This window comes from Euprymna scolopes, chromosome 37 (genome assembly GCF_053919585.1).
Source record: "Euprymna scolopes isolate OS-2025 chromosome 37, ASM5391958v1, whole genome shotgun sequence".
NCBI lineage: Eukaryota > Metazoa > Mollusca > Cephalopoda > Sepiida > Sepiolidae > Euprymna > Euprymna scolopes.
In genome coordinates this window covers 81,510,938-81,535,624 of record NC_136518.1, presented here as the reverse complement: position 1 = coordinate 81,535,624, position 24,687 = coordinate 81,510,938, and the positions used below count along the sequence as shown (strand labels likewise).

The window sequence follows — 24,687 nt, the reverse complement described above, 5'->3', positions numbered from 1 at the left end:
GGAACGGCTCATCAAGAACTTATTTACGTTAGACTTAAAGACAACCATATTGTAGTCAGCCGGAAAGCAGGAAAACGGAAGACAATTCCACAGGCGTGCAGTTCTAAGAAAGAAGCTTTTTTTCATGGAATCTACGTTTAGGTGTAGGCACATATAAAGAGTGGGGGGAATTATTGATAGTGTTTACAGCTAGACGAGTGTTTCTTGTGAAAGTTTGGCGAGGGGGGACAAGCTATTCGTTGTTCCAGCAACGAATCTCGTAAAAGTGAGGGCCCAGAATTATTAGGTTGGTGCAAAAATAATGGTTTTTTTTACGTTCAACATGTCAAGAAAACGACATTATTTTTGCACCAACCTAATAGTTCAGCATCGTGCTTTGCTAGTTTGAGCCAGATTTTAAGTTGATCATTGTGACGTTTCTTCCAGCCTAGTGGCTGTAGGTTAATGACTTCACGAATCAAGTTACCTTTGGTATCGTCGAAGGACATGACCGAACCAAAGAAGACGTCTGGCAAGGAGAAATTTTGGGGGCAGGAATGGATCTTGAAGCGTTGCGAATTTACTGTTGTAAATAAATCGTTGTGCACGGACATGTAGGATGTGGGGGGGGGGAAATAATGGTCAAATACTTCCAGTTTGTTTAGTTCTGCATAAGGCAAGTATCGTAGAGATAAATGGGGAGAATGATAGGAAAGGTAGATTCCGACTGGGGTAAGACTTTGCTTTCGAGTATAGAACTGCGATGGAAGTCCACAGAAAACAATGCAAGAATTGCTGATTTGATTGAGGATGTCTTTCTCCCCCCCCCTTGGCCAGTTGCGGTGATAACAGAACACAAATATTTGAACCGATCGACCTCTTCCAGAGTTTTTGTATCAAGTATAAGCGGTTGTTTATTTTGATCATTGAAGCGTAAGACTGCATATTTTCAATTGTAGATTTAATGTCATTGAAGCTTTTATCCAATATGGTGATATCATCAGCGTAGTCAACATCCGATATTTGGAGACCACGACGTACTGTTAAAAAGTTGGCCCGGTTTTATGTGATCCAGAAGAGGGGTAAGGCCCCGAAACACGCGTGTACGTAGATTACTGTTTTTAAAAAATAATAAATTTAATATATATATATATATATATATATATATATATATATATATATATATATATATATACTAGCAAAAGTACCCGCCGTTGACTGGGTTCAAAAACAGCCTACAGAAAATGGACTCTGATTAAGGAAAGTATGATAGGTTATGAAAAGGAAGACTTGTAAAGAGATTGCTTCGAATTAGGGGGTATCAAAACCAAAGAAAAATATGATGAAAGTAAAAATAAAATATATAAACTCCATAATTTATTATACCATACCTGTTCACACTGAAACACTTATCACAATATTCTGTGGATCTATATTAAAAAACCTTGTTAAACTTTGTGACATATTTCCATTCTATGGAGGTCAGGCGCGAACGAACACTCCATACTTTTATTATACAATATTTCTTCAAACATAAACATAATTATCAAAGTATACAAGTGCTCGTCTGAACTCTAATCTCTTTATCTGTGCCTAAATGAAAACATAGATTTCATGAACAAAGCTTCTTTCTTAGAACTGCACGCCTATGGAACTCTCTTCAATTTGCCTGCTTCCCAGCTGACTACAAGTTGATTGTCTTCAAGTCCAACATAAACAAATTCTTGATGAACCGCCCCCCTATGTAATCCAATTTACCAAATTTCTATGACTAACGATTACTACACTATTATCCCATTAACTTCCGTACACTCTATAACCCTTATCCTCGAGTGGCAACCAGGCCTTGATAAATGATTATTCCTCTCTAAAAAAAATAATTCAATGACGCATCTCTGCTTCTGACGTCCCATACCGTAAATATTTGCAAAGAAAGATGAAATTTTCAGGTCATGAATGCATAAGTTCAGTCATCATAACAATACATCCTTTCGGGTGGAATAAAAAATAGGAGCCATTACTTTTGGGACGACTCCCCGTATGTTCAAATATATGTATGGACAGGACTCGCTCCAAATTAATTAACTGATCATTATGAATTTTGGAAAACAGCTGCTAGACGTAAGAGGTACAAATGTATGATATATGTAGTTTAATTTATTTTTTGTAGAACAGACAAAGAGGACTGAAAGCCTCACGTGAAAATTAAGATGAGTTTTATGAAATTTTAACAATAAGTATTAGATATAGATTAATAAATATTCCCCGAATTTAATTTTTTTACATTATGTCCAATGATTTAAAGGGTCATAATATGGGAACAACCTTTCACATAGAAAATTCATATATTTCAGATTTGCATTAAATTTTGTCTCTGGATCATAGTGATGGACCCAGGTTTCATCCTGTGTAATCAGTCTTTTGAAAACCTTTGACTCATCTTCTTGGCACATCTCCAAATTCATCCTCGAGCACTCGACGCGTTCTCGCTTCAGGAATGGTGTGAGCAACCTGGGAATCCATCTGGCAGACACCTTATGCATATGCAAATGGTTATGAATGATAGTTTCCACAGACCTTGTACTAATCGTGACATCTTGGGCTATTTGGCGAATAGTAATGCGCCGATCTTCCAAAATGGCAGCCTCAAAGTGGGGGGCGGCCAGGTCTGGGAGCTGTTTCCACAGACTTCCGGCCATGTTTGAATTCATGATGCCAGCGTTTTACAAGGTCATATGATGAGGCATTATCAGCATAAGTTTCTTTCATTTCATCAAAAGTCTCCTGTGGTGTGCGTCCTTTCAAATACAAAAACCGGATCACTGCTCGACATTCAACAGGCTCAATTTCACACCTGACTCAGTTCAAACACATCTAAAAGAGAAACCACAATTAGTTGAGAGCTGTAACTTGCCTCATAACCCGTAGAGATATAAATCATTGCACATGCAAAAGTTCAGCTAAATCAGACAACTGGAAGTGGGTCAAGGCCATTACTTATTGCGCGCCCTTCGTTAAAGTGCTCCTTTACGCGTGTGCAAATATATATACATTCATACATTAACGCTAGTCGATTTTTAGGTATTTCATAGTAAACTGACGATAGCTCAAACGCTAACGCCGAGAGTTGGAACGCTGTATGTTTTGCTCTCGGTTTCGATTCTGGCTAATGGCACCAAGTGGTTATTGTTTTTACTTTTTAAATCACTACTATATATTTGGTACAATATAATAATCAATTGAGAATTGACTCTGTAACAATGAATATGGAATCTGCATGAATTAAAATATCATATTAAAGTGTATTTTACGATCGGGCAACACCAGGTGCCCTGCTAGTTTTAGATGTTTTCTAGTATGAAAACAATTTAATTGATTTGGATCTAAATAGGAATAACGATTTTAGACATAAGGTTTAGTGGCGTAATGTGTCGGTCTTAATATTTAGAAGGAAGCACAGAATTAATACCAAACTGTTCCGTCCGATGAATTATTTTTTGTTTTAATTTCTGCGATGGTGTTCTTTGAAATAGATATGTGAGAGAAAAAGAGGAGTGGAAAGAGAGAAAAAGAGGAGTGGAAAGGAGAAAGGGGGGGAGAGAGAGAGAGAGAAATACTTAGTTTTATATTTCCACGTTTAAAACCAAGTAGATATTTATAGCTTGACATTAATAGAAATTTAGAACTAATAAGCACGGGAAATTTCGCCATAATTTCCAATTTGAGGTAATTTGCACAGAAATACGTAAACACGATATAAAACTTTGCACAAAAGACACGATTTACGGACGATTTATTGTTTAATCATTTGGATTTATTTTCCCGCCATATTTTCCCGCCATATCTTCAGTGTTGTTAAGTCGTACATATTTGCCTATTTAGCGAAATTGATTACAGACGAATGTGAATAATTTATGTGATATTATTTGTTTCATCCAAGTGTGAGGAAAATAAAGAAAAAAGGAAATGTTTAACAAAAAAAAAAGAGGGTAAAAGTTTAACAGGTAACAATGGTACAGGAAATAGGGTTGGAGGATAGAGAATGAATAGGAAGTTGTTCACCAAGAAACACAAAGGGAAGCTGAGCTGGGATTGTTGATCAAGGTATGGCGATGATTGGGACAAGGAAGGTCAATGTGGTTGAGAGTCATTTTACGGGCGGTTTTAGGTGTGGCGGTGAGTTTTGTGATAATTCACGGCAATTAAGAACGACAGTTAGAATTGAGGGCAGTCACGAATTATATTCATTAGAGTGCAGGTCGTTTCTGGGAGCAGATGGAGAAACGTCAACCGACGCACATGGAGGCCTCAGCAGATGATTACTAAGGTGTGGACATTAGAGTGTAGAGGATCGAAGGTGTCATGTCAATGCATCCCCGCGGCAGTCGCAAATATGAGAGATGACGAAAAAGAAAAAAAAACACGGAAACTACATTAGAATTAGCGATCGTTGTCAAGCGGGGTAACATCTGATATTAAACTAAGACTTTTTATTCTTATGTAGTCTCATTGCTTAAAAAGCAAAGAGTGTTTATATTTTGAAGAGCAATGAGTAGTTATATGCATAAAGTAAGATGTGGTTGTTGCCACACTGAAGATGCGGAGAAACAGTTAGCATGTTGAGATATATATATATATATATATATATATATATATATATATATATATATATATATATATATATATAACTTTATTCGATTGGCAAAATTTTAGAATAATTAAAAAGAAGTGAACCATAGCGGAAATTCAATCGACTAAAATAAGATGGACAACGGAGTGAGGAAAAGGGAAAAAAAATGGGGGAAGTTACATGTAACAAATTTACAATTCAATAAAATAAATAAGTCGATTAAAAACAAGATCGTTGAAATACACCCGAATATATATAAAAACAAGATCGTTAAAATACACGGAATATATATATATATATATATATATATATATATATATATATATATATATATATATATATACATATACCATTAGTGCATGAAGCGATTCTCTTTGTGCAAACAAATTGAACTTAGGTACTTTGGCCAATGTACAAAACATTGTTGATTCACTGCCCGCATAGCAGCAGCCGTGTAGCACAACGATTAGAAGCTCCGACTGTCGTTTGGGCGATCGGGTTTCGATCCTGGCTTGAGGTAGTTGCTTGTCTAGCCACACTGATGAGCTGTGTAACAGCGAAACAGTACTTATGTGGATGACTATATATATATATATATATATATATATATATATATATATATATATTCCACCGGGTCCCGACATATAAGGTTCAGGGAAGGAAGTAACTCAGTAGTAGTGAAGTCTTTGTGTGGGACCACGCACGCCTTTTAAGACACGGATAGCCTCAGGTGGTGTAAATGATTGCTTAACTATAAAGAAGACACGCACACGCGCATACGAATATATATGTGTGTGTGTATGTGTGTGTGTGTGTGTGTGTGTGTGTGTGTGTGTGTGTGTGTGTGTGTGATCTCGCGCCCGTGTGTGCGTGTGTGTATGTGTGTGTGCGTGTGTGTAGAGAGAGAGAGAGAGAGAGATTGAAGTTACGTCCCCTTCCGGTAGCCAGTTACGCTCCTTTGACTCAGCTGGGAGTACACAGCGTTTATCTTCCCATTTCTCTATAAAAGAGGCATGATGCTGCCAGGGGACAGTCTGGAGACTGCTACGCGCACAACACGCAAAGTGCTCTTGCTCGAGAGCCTCCTCTGTCAACTCATTCAGTGCTAGAACGCACGTGGCTGGACTATACCCTAACAACTCTATAATATAAACTATTTATTTCTATTTTCTTGAAGGGCAAAGGTAAAAAGCTATCAGAATCCGAGTGTGGGAATATTATTGCTTATCGGGACAAGAAGTTGACGATTCGTGCAATAGCTGAAAAAAATTGGAAGCTCTACGAAGGTAGTGCCCTATTTCCGGAGTAACCCAAATGAATATAGTAAGAAAACTCCTGGCGGTCGCCTCCAAAAGTATGATCCCAGAAGAATTCTATGGACTGTGAAAGCTGATAAAGGTATGTCCACCTCGAAAATTAAAGCTGAAAATGAACTAATTCAGCAAGAACAGTTAGGAGATTTTTTAATGGACGTGGAATGAAAAATAAATAAATAATAACAGAAAATAAAGAAAGATGAAACAGAAACCAAAACTGTTTAAAGAAAAAGTACCAAACGTGGGACAATGAATTGAGCAATGTTTTGTTCTCAGATAAAATAAAATTAACCGTCGGTCCAGATGGCCTTCAATATTATTGGCATGATCCAAAAATTATCAAATAGTCGTTTTCCACTAGAGATAGTGGAAATGGTGAAGTAATAGTTTGGGGAGCGATGTCAGCAACGGGAAATACGAACTTACAGATGGCCAAGGGTAAAATGATTGCATCTGGATACGTGAATATGATGCGCAATGCATCTCTTAAAGATGGCGGAGAAATGTTATGTGGAGAAAAGTGGGTTTATCGGCAGGATAATGCCCCAATCCACACTGCCTGTTGTACTAGCGAGTTTTTTTTTTAGTATAAAGAGATCCTAGTTTTGCTTTGGCCAGCGCGCTTATCCAATTTGAATGTCATTGAAAATTTGTAGAAATATCTAGTAAGAATTGATTACGAAATTGGAAAACAATGCGATTCCATTAATTACCTAACTAAGGCAATATTTGATGCACGGAGGGGCGAGCCCACGAATTACTTTTCAACTCTCGGTTTCCAGTAGAAAAAACACAGAATTGGTGAAGTTCTAATTAAAAATTGGGAGGGAACAACACGTTGTTAGAGTAAATTTGTGTCGATAATTTAGTTTTATAAACGGTTTTTTATTAGTTTCTAAAGTTTTGTTAAATTTTACATAATTGCTATGTAAATGTAATTGGTTATCAATTCTATGGAATTTGTTCGTTTAACAAATGAATAAGTATTTCATTGTTTCAAATATCCCCTCATTTAATATAAATAAAGTACATTCACACGTAGAGCAAGGAATCAACAGTAACAGGTCCGAGCAAAACCGGGCTGAGCTGATATATATATATATATATATATATATATATATATATATATATATATATATATATATATATATATACGTTTTATTTTTTATTACCGTATCTTTCTGTTATTATTTTCGGCCGGGTAGCTGAAACAATAATGTAACTTAACAGAAAGATACGGTAATAAAAAATAAAACGTATATATATATATATATATATATATATATATATATATATATATATATATATATATATATATCAGCTCAGCACGGCTTTGCTCGGGCCCTATATAATGTTGATTCCTTGCTCTACCATTTTTTGGCCGTCTGTAGCTTCCTCAGACTTTTACAGACTTGTAAAAGTCTGAGGAAACTACAGGCGGCCAAACAAACGGCCGGGTAGCTGAAACAATAATGTAACTTAACAGAAAGATATAAAACGCATATTTGCTCTACAACAATATTGAGCAGTTTCTTCGGTTTTTATTAATTACCATTTCCAATATATATATATATATATATATATATATATATATATATATATATATATATATATATATGCATCAATAATAATAATATTATTAATAATAATATTATTAATAATTATAATAATATTATTTTCACTACTACTACTGATTTCTTTGTGTTTGTGTGTGTGTATGTGTGGGTGGGTGTGTGGGTGTGTGGGTGTGTGTGTAGGTGGGTGTGTCTTTCACTATAAACGAGCACCACTCAAAATAATGAGGTGAGTCAATCAGATATTCAAACAACAAAACATGATCCCACTCTCAATGTAATATATAACACGAATGCAAAACGAAACCCCCAGAACCTATAATGACTACTAACATCCACCAAAGTATTTGGTGACGACTTCCGGTTTTAAAATTGAAGATTGACAAGCAGTGTTTATGAAAAAACGGTTCCTCATAATTTAGATATTGCCGCGATTTTTAATTTCACGAGTTTGTAAAGTTCTTTTAGAAAGTTAACCAATTTTCTTTGCCACCTACCTTACCTCCGATTGGTAATGTCGTAAGACTATTCATAATTGCATTAAATGGTAGAAAATTCCACCACAAATGTTTGGACTAATCAGAAGAACAGGCGACACGAAGTTTGCAGCGGAAAGAACTGCACACCTATGCAACTCTCTTCCATTTCCCTGCTTTCCAGCTGATTACAATATGGTCGTCTTCAAGTCCAACGTAAACAAGTTCTTGATGAGCCGTCTTCTTAAGTAATCCAATTGACCAAATTGACACTAAAAACGATTACTACGATGTTGTCCCATTGACAACTGGTCAGATGTCACTCCTTTGTAAAGAAAAACAGGGTCGGATAAAAAAAAAATATCGCAATATACGTAATTATTTTTTCACATAAAATAACAAATAAAATGTTATTGTTTCATTGTTTTGAATTTGTTTTTATTTTTATAAACATATATTTATGAAATATATATTAAATGTTTTTTAGAAAAATAGTGTAATTTTTATATCTGACACTGTTTGCAGCGGACTTCGAGTCACCTGTTCTTCTAAGTCACCAAAGTTAGATTTGATTATTTCTGAAAGTTCTTCAATCTATAATATTTTGTATGAAAATGTATGACGGTAACAATTTTTTGCATTTTGATAAATATATGGAAAATTGTTCTCTGAAATTACTAAGCTTGCATAAGATGTGATTCATAAATATATATGAACAAAACTGTGCATAAGGAAATCTTAATATTTCTTTTGGGGTATCCTGTTGAACAATAAATTCTTGTAAAATATAATTCGCAGTCTTAAACTGTGTTCTTTCATGGCAAAATCTATTTCCTATTTTGGTTGTATTGAGCTTTTTCATCTGGTTGGGATTTATACTCCTATAAATTTGGGCTTTTTGTGCATTGATATTCATATTAAAACCCGTTTTATCTATTTAAAAAGAAAATACAACTTTCTTATGTATATGAGTCGTAGAATTGCATTCATCTGCTACAGATCTAGTTAATTTGCATATTGTTTTAAACATTCATTTTAATTAATTCCCTATTTGTTTATTCAGTTTTCTTGTGGGATCATTTTTAGTTAACTATTACGTGTAATTATATTCATGCAGATATTCTACATATTTATACTTGCATAATATTTGCGTAAAAAGGATATAGTGAACACAAACCATTTTCTATATATATTTATGTATGCGTATATATGTGTGTGTGTGTGTTTAAAAATTTTGCCTACCAAACTCCTCTGTCAGTTTTTGGTCTACAGACATGAAACTTCATATACAGAGTATTCGAACCAATGCGAAAATTTATATTTAAGTTTTAGCTGGGGAAAATCGGTGCAAAAGTGTGAAAATTAAAATAAAATGGGAAATTGCCAGGTGAAGTTCGAACGACGACATTACGAATATGCATACGTAACGTAATAGCTATCGGTTGATGTTTTAATTTTTAACCTTGAAACAAACATGTCTTCATAGATCAGGCATTAACATCAAAGGAAAAAGTATTTAAATTACATATAAACCTACTAGTCTGGATGTGTGTGTTGAGCACAAAAAAAAAGTTGTAGTAGGACGACAGGCTCGAACCCGTAACGTGAAGGAGGAAAAAACGTGAAAAAAAAATGATGTGACGTCTTTGCTATTGCGTCCATCGCCGAACAGGAAATAACGAAGGTTTAAATTAAGGCTAGTCAATCGAAAAGAGGGGATGACTTTCGAAAATATTGGCGAAAAAAAACAACCCCCTTGTAGAAACGTGCCCAGTTGAGGATGAAGAAATTAATATATTTAGCAAATTTTTCGATATTTGTCGTCCGAAGGGTGAAGCGTCAAAACGATATTGATCTTGTGAAAATCCGTTGCCTCTGTCGAAAGTTTTAGGCATACATAAATATATGCATACATACATACATACATACATACATTTAAACAGACAGGTGAGATTTATAATATAGATTAGCTATATGTTTATATGTGTGTGTGTGTGATGTATGTAAGTATATGTCGAGACTTTAATTAATAGTAATTATTCCAAGCATGAATTAAGATTTATTTCTATCGATTATGACCAATTAAAACTATTCTTTCTTTCTAATTAAGAAAACGCGGCCCAGAGTTTCAAACCTGTGAAATAAATAATTAAAAAGCTAATCAAACCAGGTTGTATTTTTTTAATTTGCGTCCTCGTATCACCATACAAGGCTTCGTCCGCCGATACAATTAAGTTTGACATTGAATAGACGTATCTTATTTTATATGCGTACAAGTATTTTGATAAGAGGTATTGTCTGTCATCCCCTGTAACATTTAATTTATAATAAGATTTGTTGGTATGTTGCGCTTCAGTTTAAAAAGACATTTTCTTAGGTTTGCCATGCGTTAGTTTAATATAGCCTTTTTTTAATCGGTCATGCGTTAGATTAGAAACAACATGCTCGTACGTTAGTTATGCGTCAGTTTTAAAATAATACTAGCGGGACCTGTGGAAATTCCACAGCGAACTCTTTCGTATGTAATATATTGGTGTTGGCATTTTCTGGATGTTCAACGTTAATAGAGACGCCTTGATATTATTGTAGCTCTTTTGTTAAAACTACAAAATTATTTATTTAAGTTAGCAGGGACGTCCGGCGTAGCCAGACCCTAAAATACGCTTAAGTATGATATTTTAATTTATGCAGACTTTGTATAAATTATTATAGAGTCAATTTTCTATCGGTTCTTATATATTCAAAAAATTGCGATTTCAAAATAAAAAATATATCCATATTACTTGGTTGCATCAACCTGAATCGAAACCAAGACATGAAGAATTCTTGCTTAAATTATTCATTACAAGAAGTGGAGGGACATAACAATTAAGCGACAGTCACTCGGAAGAAAAAAGGTGTAAGCGTGGTATACAAAATGACGCACACGCTATCGTATTAATATAGAACCCCATCCTCCAACGTAGACCCCTACTACCAGGTCTCCTTCTCCAACATCAGGGGTCTACGTTCCAACCTTCCAGAGGTTGAAACCCAATTACAGGAGTCGACACAGGACATATTCTTTCTAAGCAAAACTGGAATAGGGTTGACCACTTCCCTAGATGAGTTCATAATTAACGGATACTCTAACTTCACATCTAAATCTGACCCCCAAGATCGCCATGGGCATGGAATATGTGCCTACATTAAAGATGGCTTCTCATGTGGTAGGGATATCTCCAGTGAAGACCCTAATTTACCTTATATGTGCTTCCGGGTTACACCACTGCATTTATGTTCGCTCTCTATCGCCCCCACAACAGCGGAGTTACGATCCTTAAGAGCACATCTGAAAAAATTGACCACACCCTGTCTGCTCACCCTTCAGCTGACATCCATATTGGTGGTGACTTCAATGTCCACAATGCGGAATGGCTGACCCACTCTAACAAGACAGATGATGAGGTGAGGTTCTGTCAAGATGTTGCCATTGTCTATGACCTCACCCAGATTGTCCACGAGTGCCCGATACTTCCGGTCAGTATGCTAGCCTTCTAGACCTTTTTCTCACAACTTCCCCTGAGCTATGTTCAAGTTCCGTTCTGTCTCCTCTGGGATCTTCCAACCACGCGGTTGTATCAGTTAAGATAAAAATGAAATGCAATAAGTCTGGAGATGTACCTCTCCACCATACTGTATATCGATACTCTACCGCTGACTGGGATAGTTTCCGTACACTTATATCCGATCTACCACTGCATTCCATGTTTAAAAAAGATATGTCCTCCATAGTATCAGACCTGACCGAATGGTTAATTGTATAGGGCATAGACCGATTCATACCATCCAAAAAATTCCAACAAAAACCTAACAGCCAGCCATGGTTCTCTCCAAAATGTGCTGCTGCCATCGCGCACAGAAATCAATTTTTCCATAGCTACCAGCGTAATAGATGCACTGAGACTAAAGCTGCCTTCAGGACTGCCAGCAACCACTGCAAAAGAGTAATAAAAAATGCAAGAGAGGTATATGCTCAGTCTGTTAAATCCAAAGTAGCTGAGCAGCGGCTTGGTTCCCACCAGTTTTGGCAAATAGCAAACAGGATCCTGAACAGAAGCGTGCGTTCTATCCCAACCATCATCAATGGACATAAGGTAATCTCGTCAGCGTTAGACAAGGCCAAACTATTTGCCAATGACTTTGCAGCTAATTCTACCCTATGCGACGAAGACCATCAACTCCCCGTATTTCCTTCTATAACAAACAACACGCTATGCAACATAAAAATATCTGTGCATGATGTCGCCAAGCTAATAAAGAACTTTGATTCCAGAAAAGCAACTAGCCCTGACGGCATTCCAATCATTGTGCTGAAAAAGCTTCAACTAGAACTTGCCCCCATACTTACAAAACTTTAAGCGTTGCCTTAAAGAGAAGTGCTTCCCAACATCCTGGAAAACCTCATCAGTATGTCATGTATTTAAGAACTCAGTTGATAAGTCCTCTCCCTTTCAGTACAGACCAATAAGTCTCCTGTGTGTCATGAGTAAGTTGCTGAAATCCATATTAAATAGAGAAATAGTCAACCACCTCAGCAGAAATAACCTTCTTAGTTACATGCAATATGGTTTCTGTTCTGTCAGATCTACAGCAGATGTGCTGACGGTTATATCTCATAGGATTAGCGAATCTCTTGACAAAGGCTTCCTCTCTAGGGCAATTGCTCTTGACATATCAAAGGCATTCGATAAGGTATGGCATAAGGGCCTACTTCACAAGATTTCCAGCTACGGTATAACTGGAAATGTTTTCTCGATCATAAAATCATTTCTCTCCGATAGGCTCATAAGAGTAGTAGTTGATGGGCAGAAATCAGAGGCCATCAATATTAATGCTGGAGTCCCTCAGGGGTCCATCCTAGGCCGAACTCTCTTCCTGATATACATTAATGATCTCCCAAAACACATACTTAAATCATTCGTTGACATCTAGTCCGATGACACGACCATCTATGGCAACACATCAAAGGCCGTAAATGACAAAGTTCTCTCAGATTCTCTCTCTCCTCTGATCTTGAGCGTGTGGGACAGTGGGGGAGGTGGCTGGTTACTTTTAATGCATCTAAAACCAAGCTCCTATCTTTACATCATCAACGCTCTGATCCTCATCTGGCATCAATTGATATGGGGAGGGAGGCTCTCGTCTAGGGGAAGCTCCATGTTTTGATAAGCTTCTGGGCTTGACCTTTACTCCTGACCTGAAATGGAATACGTACATCAAGTCAGTTGCCAAGATCGCTTGAAAAATAGTAGGATCCTTCTACCGCTCCAGAAGATATCTCACCCCTGATGCAATTCTCTATCTGTATAAAAGCCAAGTACGTCCAAGGATGGAGTACTGCTGCCACATCTGGGCAGGAGCTGCTAAAATAGCCTATCCTGCCTTGAAAGAGTACAAAATATACTTCGTGGCTTAGTGGGTAATGCCCTTTTCTCTTCCCTGCAACCTCTCTCCCACAGGAGAGTCATTGCGAGCCTGTCTTTGTTTTATCGTTTCTACCATGGCAGGTGCTCGTCTGAACTCCAATCTCTGGTCCCCCCCTCGCCAATCTTTCACGATAAACACCCGCCTAGCTGAAACCACTGTCAAAAGTTTTCCCCACTCCTTATCTGTGCCAAAATCAAAACGTAGATTCCATGAACAAAGCTTCTTTCTTAGAAGTGCACGCCTGTGGAACTTTGTTCCGATTGCCTGTTTCCCACCTGACTACAACCTGGATGTCTTCAAGTCAACATAAACAAATTCCTGATGAACCGCCTCCTTAAATAAGACACATTATCAGATCTCCAACACTAACGTACTGTACACACAATAACCCTTATCCCCGAGTGGCTTCCGGGCCTTGATAAGTGGTGACTACCTTGTAAAAAAAATAGAGAGAGAGAGATTCTGTTTCATTTGTCCGCGTTGGTTTAAAATTTCATTTTCGTTGATCGGTCGGACATTAGTTTATAATAGCATTTTCTTTTATCAGTTATGCGTTACTTTTGGGGGGGGGCAAAGGAGTTTTCTACGGTTCTTCCAGTAATAATGTATTTGATCTGTGTAATAATAAAAAAGTATTCCTGTAAGCGTTTGTACGACATTTTTAATTCCGATCTGTTTAATTCGGTTTTAAAAACTTGACTGCGGTGCCCTCTCGACTTCAGTCTTTTTTACAACTTCTTTTGTGGAACAAATAGGTCGAATCGTAATTCTCCGTTTTATGACGACGATTAAAAAATTGTGACTGAATCAAATTTCAGTTTTTCATTTCTCGACATATTCAGTTTTCAAAGTTCGGCGCGAATCATTTTAATATTTTTCATTTCTCCACATTTTCAATTTTCAAAGTTCTGCGCGAATCATTTAAATATTTTTCATTTCTCCACATTTTCAATTTTCTAACTTCCGCGCGAATCATTTTAATCTTTTCGGAAATCAGAAAGAACGACATTGTCATGACAGCAGGGAGATGGTTGAGACTGTTCCTCACTCTCCCTGTAGTCTAGACCTTGCTCCCTCTGATTTTTAGTTATTTCCTAAGCTTAAGAAAACCCTTAGAGATTTTCGTTATGTGACAATTGAGAAGATGAAAGAAGGCTGTGACGAGGGTCATTGACACGTTCACGCAAGAGGGCATTTATAGGGCATTCCAGAAGTTCTTGAAACAGTATAACAAGTGCATTGCAGCCGGGGAAGATTACTTTGAACTGGACTAGAATTTCATGTGTGTACTATCAATAAAAGTGCGCATACGAAAAAAGTCTGGAAACTTATTTGAGGCACCTCGTAATTCATTTCATATGAATCAGACAACTATTGTTGGCATTCCTTTCCTCGATATCTTTCTAGTTAGAACTCTTTCTAGAAAAAATCGGGTACTTGCAGGCGGGCCACGTGCAGGTTACCAACATTCCTAAGTGAATTTTTTTCCGTGGAACGAACTGGATTCGAACTTGACATGCCCAGTTAATGTCGTTAACCACCGTCACCTCACTGCTATCAATACTGGATGTTTGAAGACGTCCGTTCGTGCAAGATTCTTCCTGTCAACGAACACGGATGATGCCACGTTCTTTTTTTTCATGTTTCTTTTTCAATGATGCTTAAGTATCGCCTCGTCCTGATGTTCATCTGTAGACCAACTGGCATTGCAGGTTTTATTTACTTTTTGAGTCGAACAGAGACGAATATATATACAAGACTGTCCAGGACACAGACCTGTTCAGGCCTTGATTATGACTTCCATGACAAGAATGCAGAACACTAGGAAGAGGACCGAGTTTAGGTGTACTCCAACTATGACGGAGAAGCTCTTAACTCATTGGTTCCTAAGCTGGGTTCCTGGGGCTGCGAGACAATATTCAAGTGGGTTTGAGATAAAAAAAAAAAAAAAAAATACAGCATTGGCTATATGTTACATTTTTTTTTGTTTTTGGTGACGTTTTTTTGTTGCTGTTATTGTTTTGTTTGTTTGTTTATTTGTTTTTGTTTGTTTGTTTTTATTTTTTTTTGTTGTTGTTGTTTTTTGGGGGGGGGCAGTTTACTAACTTTTTGCTTTCGTTTTAAGGTTAAGTATTGTTATTAAGTATATTTAAAAAAATAAATTTACGATGTTTTATATAAAATACTACTAGGGCACCCGGCGTCACCCGGTCGTAAAATATGCTTAAATAAAATATTTTAATTTATGCAAGTTTCGTATTCATTAATATTGTAGAGCTAATTCACTATTGATTATATTTTGCCCAATACATAGTAGTGATTTCAAAAGTAAGAAAAAGTATAACTTAGGTACCATCATCTAGAATCGAAACCAAAACATTTAGCACTCTAGCCTTAATTGTTACCACTTGAGCTATCGTCAGACATGTAAGAAATAGTTCAAAATAAACTGACATATGAATTATATTTATGCATGCGTACAACAGCACATTAAATCGACTTGCGCTTGCCAAGTTTCAATTTTTTCAATTTTGGCCCCATTAGCAGCTATTTTTACCGGCTAAAAAAAGACAGAAAGGTATAGTTCGCAAAAAGATGTAATCATTTCATCCATCTCACGCAGCTCTGCGAAAGAAATGCGCTCTAAGAAAATGAAGACAAACAGACAGAGTGAGTTTTATAAATTAAACTAGCGAGGAGTACCCGGCGTTGCCCGGGTGTTTGGAGGTGTGTGTGGAAACTCCGGGATTGGGGGGGGGGGTAAAAAAAGTAAGTAGGAGGATCGAACCCAAACCGCTGAGGCAAAATTGTAAATTAAAGTGTGAAAAAAAAACGTGCGATGTTAACCATTGCCCCACCGCGAGATGCTAACGGAAACACGTTTGAATTTATTTAATTACTTGGATTTGGCAGGTGCACGTTTTAATGACTTAATGAGGTCAAGTTTGACTGCGGGATAGTATTTTTCCCAAGATGTTATAGGAAAAAGACTAACCCACATGCAGCGAGCGACAAATGTTGAATATTTATCTTCCCGAAATCTAGAAAATTAAATAGACAGGCGAGCTTCGTTGTTAACTGTGAGATATTACGATTTATATGTGATATAAAAAGTTTTAAAAAGTTGTGAACCGACCGACCGCTTCTCTGAAAAAAAGCCTTTTGTAGACATACAGAAAAAGAGAACATACATACATACATACATACATACATACATACATTTTCGCTTTTATATATATAGATTAGTCGAAATTTGCCAAACTTAACTTCTTGTTTTCGTTTGAGAGTTGATTACTATTATTAAATGACCATTAAATAAATGATTGAATAAATTCAATCACCATGTATTCAGCCGCAAGTTCAGTACACAAGATAAATTTTATGAGATGCAAAGTTTGAAGGAAATTTCATTAGGGGAGCAGACAAAAAAAAAGGTTGGGAACCATTGCCTAACATACTAACGATAGTTTGTACAAGACTCTTCGATGAGTCATAGATTAGTCTTATTCACCTAATCGGCTCCATTATTAATGAAGGGGGTAAAGTAATTTGGACGAATAAATTATGCGTGTAAGATGCTAAACTGCATCCAGTGATGAGCTCCAATTTGGAAGGAAGAAGAATCACTATTTAGTTAATATCATTCTCAGGTGCACTATGACTTATAATGGTAGTATCTGTCTTGAACTTGGGGCTATCGCCAGAAAGATAGAAAATAGAAAAAAATAGGAACTGAAATATGAACGTATATTTGTGCATGCGTACAAGAGCACCTAAAGTCGATTTACACCTATCAAGTTTCAATCTTTTTTTAATATTGACTGCTTAGCAGCTATTTTTACCGGTTAAAGACACAGAAAAAAAATAGTTCCCAAAAATTTCTTGAGGGGTGCGAACTGAAAAGAAAGGTTGAGAACAATTGTCTTAGACATACCAGTTGGCACAAAACTCTTCGATGAATCATAAACTAATCTGATTCGCTTAACCAGTTTTACTATTTATGAAGGAGTTATTGAAGATGAATGACTTAATTATTTTTGCAGGAAGCTAAACTGCATCGTGAAATATATGTTAATCTTCCATATTTTTTGTTGTTTGTTTTCTTTTTTAATGTATAAACTTCTTGTCTTCATTTTATGATTAAATATTGCTATTAAATGGCCATTGAATACATGACTGGATAGATTGAATCCGATCATGGATTGAACCGTGAGTCCAGAATATCCTAAATTTTAGGACCTAAATTTTAGAGGTTGTGCGTTTTGGGGAAAGCTAAACTGCATCCGGTTATAAGCCCCAATTTGGGAGGAAAGGGTTTCACCATTTAGTTAATATCATTTTAAGGGTCCCTATGACTTGTAATTGTAGTATCTGTCGTAAAATATGTCCTAACTATAATATTTGTGTCTCCTTGATATACAGAATCTCGACTAACCCGAAAAGAAGCAAAATTCCAGACTTCCATTGTTGAGGTCTCTAGATGTCGAAAGGTCTCTCCCCTCGGACTACTAGACTTTGGAATTTCCTCCCTGTTTCCTACTTCCCTGACTGTACTAACGTGCAGAAGTTTAAATGTAATGTGAACAAACATCTCGCTACTCAATTCCTCGCAGTTATCTGTTAGACATACTCCCAAATAGTGACCCCTTACGTTCCAAGTCGTAATATGTTTTGTTTGGGATAAAAAAAAAGTTAGCTTGACAAGTGTGAACATAAAATTTACTTCTGTAAAATGTAAACAACATAAAATCGTTCTTACCTGAGTTACCGGCCCTTTCAGTTTTTGACAAAGAAAAGCAATGGCCATTCCCAGGATGCCAAAAATGCCAACTAACAGAAGAGAAGGAAAAAAATAACAGTTTATTAAAACTACATAATTATAATCAATTATAAATATGCGACAAGAGAAAATACCCCTATATTTTCTAATAAAATGAACACACCTCTAAAAACTGAACTGTGTCCTTTTGTGTTTCAGTTTGTTTGTTTTTTTAATGAGGTTTGATAATTTATATTGTTTGGCTTATTAAGATTATCATTCTCATTTTATATATTGTTCTCACAGCGTTTCAGCCGATGTAATATCCTATTTTGATTAACTGCGTCTTGTCGAAATCGGGAATCTTTATGCAACAGTTCTAACAGGAAAAGATTGGCGTGGACGTATCGAAACAGTTGAAGACAAACAGTTCTTTTTAACAGATAACACAACACATACCTGAATTATTTACGAACATTTATTTTCCTGATCCGGCCAGCATTTTCAGAGATTTTTACATCTTGGCTGCCTGAAATGACGCCGCTCCCTGCCTCATGGAGACCAACTCCCCTTTTTGAGACGTCCGTTCTCTCTGATGTCCAGCAAACGACTCTTAGAATCTCCCCAAATCTACATTTCATCACGTCATTACATGTCTCAGACCAACAGCTGATGTAACCTCAATCTAGTTATTTGTTTATGCAAACCCCAAAATCATATTTATATCTATTTTCTATTTTCACATTCCTTTTGTGATATTATATGTCAATCATTTTTTCCCAATTTAATTGTTTCTTTTCTAATCATAATAATTGATCCAGCGATCCGCGTCTTAATAATAATAATAATAATAATAATAATAATAATAATAATAATAATAATAATAATGTTTTGGCCCTTTACCTTGCTTACCACAGTTAACACAGATACTTCCCCATGATCACAGCTCAAGGGGTCACAACATTACATACGAAATTCTGAACTGTTCTTATTTCGTCAACCATGACTAGTTAGAAATGTTAATTATTATTATTATTATTATTATTATTATTATTATTATTATTATTATTATTATTATTATTATATTACTATTAGTTAATATCGCTTGTCGCAATGATTAAATTTTCATCAACGAGAAAACTGCCGCATAGAATTTGTTGCTAATCAACACCTTTATAATTAAGGAGAAAATAAATTTACAACAAATTTATTAAGTCAATAAAAAATATCAAGCAAAATACTTGAGGACATTATTTCTGAAATATTTGTAACAAAATAGAAGGCCTAAAGTTTAATTAAACTATTAATCAATTCTAATTTCTTAAAACCCTAAAGTTTACGAAACTAAAGTTGCTGTTGAAACTTAATGGTTAAATCATGTGTAAACCCGTGTTCTATTTAAAGAAAATTAATTAAACTTCAGAAATAATATCCTCTAGTGTTTTGCTTGATATTTTATAATTTATTTTTATTTATTTTTACTTTTTAATTTTTTGTGTATATTTATTTGCATCTTAACCTAAATACGAAACCTCAGAAGTGTGGAGCCAACCCCCTCTGCCTTTCGTTTACCGAGCATGTCGACTTATACACCTAGTGCTTGAGAGATAAAGAACTTTAATGGAACATTCGAATATCTATGTATCTCATATAGACTTCAAGTGTTAGCTCATGGTTGTGGGCCCCTTTATTTCTGAGAACTTCGACTGAAGTAAAATTTTAAAAAAATAAGAAGAAATTCGGAGGTTACATCGATCGAAACATTGTGCAAATAAGACACAAGATGAGAACATTAGTTCAATATATGTAAATAATACAAACATTTATTTACAGAGTTTGTTTTTATAATCCATGTTGGATGAATGCGGTATTTGCAGATTCGGGAGAAAGAGGAAATAAGTTTATGAGAAGAACAACGGATAGGAAGTTGGTCACCAGGGTACACAAAAGAAAGCTGAATATTTGAATATAATCATTAATCAAAAGGTAGTGGCGATTTAAACGAAAAGAACGGGTAATGAAAGAAAGATAGATTTAGAGTTAGTTTATGGACAGTTTTTGCGGATTGGCTATGAGTTTTGCGACAGTTTACGACAGCTAGACACAGTGCGGATAGTCTTGTGTTTGCGACAGTTAACAAATGTTAGAGTTTAGGAGAGTTTACAGTTGGAAAACGTTGGATGCAGGTCGTGGCTTTACCAGATCGAAAGAGCTTTATAAGATTGAGATGAACTGACATTCCCTGACAGATAGATGTGGACCTCAGCGTGTAAAGCATCCAGAGTGCAAATGATATTTACAAGATGTGTGTGTGTGTGTGTGTGTGTGTGTGTGTGTGTGTTTATGGCTTCTTTTATTTTATTTATTCCGTGCGCTTCCCCCTCGGCAGCTATCAATGTGCGAGACGTCGATACGACCAGAAAAAAAGACGTTTGTTTGGCGAGCGGGACAATACGTGGTTTTACACTGCTAATTAATAATATAATTTAATCTAAGCAACTAAAACACCTGCAAGGTATTGAATCGTGTAAGAGAAATGATTGGATACGATATCATATTTAATGGCATCGTTACACCAGTCGAAGCAAAAACTGAAAAAGAAATCGATGATCACGTCTGCGGAATTGGAAACATAATTAAATCAATCAAATCAAACGCTATCGATTAAAGATTTACTAACTTGACAATTAGAGATTATCTGATTGAATTTAATATTTCAATGTTTTCCTGCTTCGTTATTTTTTTTTCTTTTCTTTTGTTCTAAAATGTCAATCATCTTTGATTTCGATCGTTATCCGCAAATCAGTGGCTGAACATTTTTATTATGGATTAATTCGAACACAAACCTATCTACCTATCTATCTATTCATATCTATTTATTTATTTCTATCTCTTACAAGGTGTTCATATCTATATATCTATCTATCTATCACAGACTATTCATACCTATTATCTATCTTTCTATCATTGTTTGTTCATATATATATATATATATATATATATATATATATATATATATATATTAGGTTAGTGCAAAAATAATATCGTTTTTTGACATATATCTGATTAAAAACGACTATTTTTGCCCCGACCTAATATATATAGTCTGTTTATTATACAAACATTATTGGTTACATATGTGCATACATGTTTCAGTGGAATCCTAATTCTAGGAATCATTTCATCAGACAAAAAAAAGAAGCGATATTGAAAAGAGTTAAAATTACATCCGTTTTTGTTAAAAAAAAAACAACGAATGTAATCTTCACTCTCTTTTCAATATTTTCTTCTTTCTTTTTTTTTTGACAGGCATATCTCGTCTTCGACTTTACACATTCATCTGTTTCAATCGTGCTTTTTCTTCTCCCGACCACGTGCAGCCTTTTTTCTTTTTCTTCTCGCGCACACTTCCTAATTTGCATATGTGCTTTTTTTTCGACTACTGCTGCTAATATCTTCGCACGTCAGCTATCTTACAGCTCCTACTGATATTTTCCTACGCACTAATACTCGTTCTGTTACAAGACACATTTTTATCAAAGATAAAGCAAAGCTTCCCGTGCTTTGTGCTGGACTTTGCTGTGACGCACCAAATATGACTTTAACCATTAACTTTGACTTGAAAAATGGTGTGCACCATCCCTAGGTCGGAGACAATCATCATGTCAGGTTTGGTCATTATTGGTCCAATGGCTGTAGGAGAGAATATATACATCGACTATGACCTTGACATCTTACTGTTACCTTGAAAAATGGTGTACACCATCTCTAAGTGAGGCATATTCATCATGTCAGGTTTGGTCATGATCGGTTCAGTGGTGTGGGCTGTAGAAGAGTTGTACACACAGACACACATACACACGGACGCTATTACTTTATATATATATATATATATATATATATATATATATATATATATATGTATATAGATAGATAGATAGATAGATAGATAGATTTAAAAAAATGTGTTTAACTTAGCGCCGTCAGTGTAAGAGAAATCACTTGATAAAGAGTTTTAAAAAGATTTTTTTTTAATTTTTATATTTAATTCTAAGAATTGTGTCTACCTTAGTTTTTCAGCGTGTATGGTCGAACCGAGTTGACCAAATGGAATATTTCATTTACAGAGGAAGATAAAAGAGTTTTAAAAGAAAATGGATGGTCATGGGTGTATTCCCATCATATTGAAATATGATTGCATTATTAAATTTCTTTGTACAATAATATTTGGAATAATAGATAAGGTGTTTTATCATGGATCCAGAGATCGGGGTTCAATCCAAGTGAAATCATGCAAAAGAAAAACGCCAAATATGGTACTTGATTTCCTTGTGGCTAAACATTCATCATCATCAGATAAAGATGTGCAATGATGTAGACAAAGGAGTAGCAACCTCCCACTTATATTTCGGTGCGGTGAAAAATGAGCCAATCGTTTGCTCTCGGCTAAATCGAACTAATTGATCGTTGAGGTTTACTTTGGAATTAATAAACACTCACTTGTGCATAGCATGACAGAAGTAGGGCTATGACAAGTGCATATTCTTTCCATTGTTTAGACTCTCGAGTATATATCCGACACAGTTAGACACAGTTAAACAATCAAGAACCACATCACTCTGTCTAAAAACAATAATATAAGATATTCGCTGATATATATCCGAGAGTCAAAATAATGAAAAGAATATTCTCTTGCCATAGCTTTAGGCATAAGCAATCACGTGCAGCGTGGCATGAACGTTTTTATTCCTACGAAAACTGACTCAAAAGTAAGGCCTCCTTTTTTTAACCTAAAATCTAAAACGTTGAAGTGCTACGAAAACAGGATTGGTACCATTAAAACCAGCGACATTTTGTGCCCCAGAACTCAGTTTTCTACATAGTCACCACGATTCTTAGTGCACTTTTGCCAGCCTCATTTCATGCCAGTACAAGTCGTACAAGTACAGAGTGTACTTTGTCACTCACATCTATGTTGCCACTCTGAAATCGACGAATCCATCTCCTAACTGTGCTGACATCAAATGCATTAATTTTTCTCTATGGAAGAATTTAATTACACATCTCTGCTTCTGATGCACGGCTATCATAGGGATTGCTTTCTTTGAGTCTCACACCGTTAATAGCTGTAACAGCGAGATAAAATTTCAGATGCATAACTATGCAATTTGCAATCTTATCTGATCCATTCGAGTAAAATAAAAATAGGAGGCATTACTTTCGAAACATCCGTTGTATTTATCGATTAGAAACCGACTAGCCATGGACAAAGAAGAAGAAGAGTGATATGAAGATGCAGTTTTATGGCTAAAGATAGCCTTGCCTTGTATGGTCACAAAATTACTGCATTGACCGATGGCGATATTGAAATGATTACGCAAACGGACTATACAAGAATTAAAAACAATATGGAATCAAGACAATAGTGAACTGTTTTTTTTTGTTGGTTTTTTTTTCAAACGGGGATGTGAGTATCGTACTCTTGTGACACACTGACAGGATGAAAAGATTCTAGTCTGGAATCTCTCTGCCACACCAAGACACAATCATCGGGCAACGATAGTACCACACATGAATGTGGTAAAGAAAATGCACAATATATCTGAGAGACTCGCTGGAGATTGCAGCAGTCGAAATGTGGCGAGGAATGAATCGATGGAAACAATACTCCTAATTAAAACAAAGCAGATACTGCTTTCGTTCGCTTCTTTTTTTGTTGTTGTTGTTGTTTGTTTTTTTTTGCTTTGTTATTTTATTCTAATAGCGAATACGCAACAGTTTTAATAAGATTTGGCGTGAAAAAAAAACTTATAAAATATGAGAATAAAGAAGGGAATAAAAAAAATTCACAAACCGAGAAATTTTGTTACTTTTTCCTTTCTAGCATCTGACAGGTGTTTCAGTCTGTTCTTTAGGAATGTCTCCCAGGTAATTGCAGCCAAACCATTCAAAGAAGACGAAACGGTACTGAAATCAAAGAAAATTGAAAACAAATTTGAGCTAATATAAAAAAAATAATAATTCTGTCTTTGGCGCATCGGTGCTTGTCTTATGAGGCTATGTCAGCCTGTTTGTTAGTCGGTTGGTATGTCACGCCATTAAAATTTATAAAATTAAATCGAAACCCCTTCCCTTTAAATTCAAAGCGATAAACTGCAAATTAAAAAAAACAACTGAATTTAAATATCTACCTATAAAGCAAAAGTTGTCAGTTCAAATTCAAAATAGTTAAACGTCAAATTAAAATATTCAACTTAAATAGAAAAGATAAACATCGAATTGAAATAGTCAAATTGGAATTATAAAGCTCAGCATTAAATTATAAACACTGAAAATCAAATTATAAGATTTAAACATCTATAATCTATGATGTAAATCTCATCTGTCTGTTTAAATGTATGTATTTATGTATGTATATCAAGGTGGTCAAGGTCTGCTGTGGACGTGTATTAAAAGCACATATGTCTTAGCATCATACGGGGCT

General features: G+C 35.6%; 1 protein-coding gene across 4 annotated transcripts in view; it reads right to left on the bottom strand.

The window, feature by feature from the left end:
- Positions 1 to 24,687, bottom strand: part of LOC145261253 (sodium-coupled monocarboxylate transporter 1-like) — a 179,360-nt gene that overhangs the window by 38,866 nt on the left and 115,807 nt on the right. For all 4 annotated transcript variants that reach the window (XM_080119647.1, XM_080119650.1, XM_080119649.1 and 1 more), the window contains 2 exons: positions 24,058 to 24,170; positions 18,204 to 18,274 (listed from right to left, as the gene is read on the bottom strand). In XM_080119647.1, the coding sequence (XP_079975773.1) occupies positions 18,204 to 18,274; positions 24,058 to 24,170 (184 nt within the window). The remainder of the gene's footprint in view (positions 1 to 18,203; positions 18,275 to 24,057; positions 24,171 to 24,687) is intronic.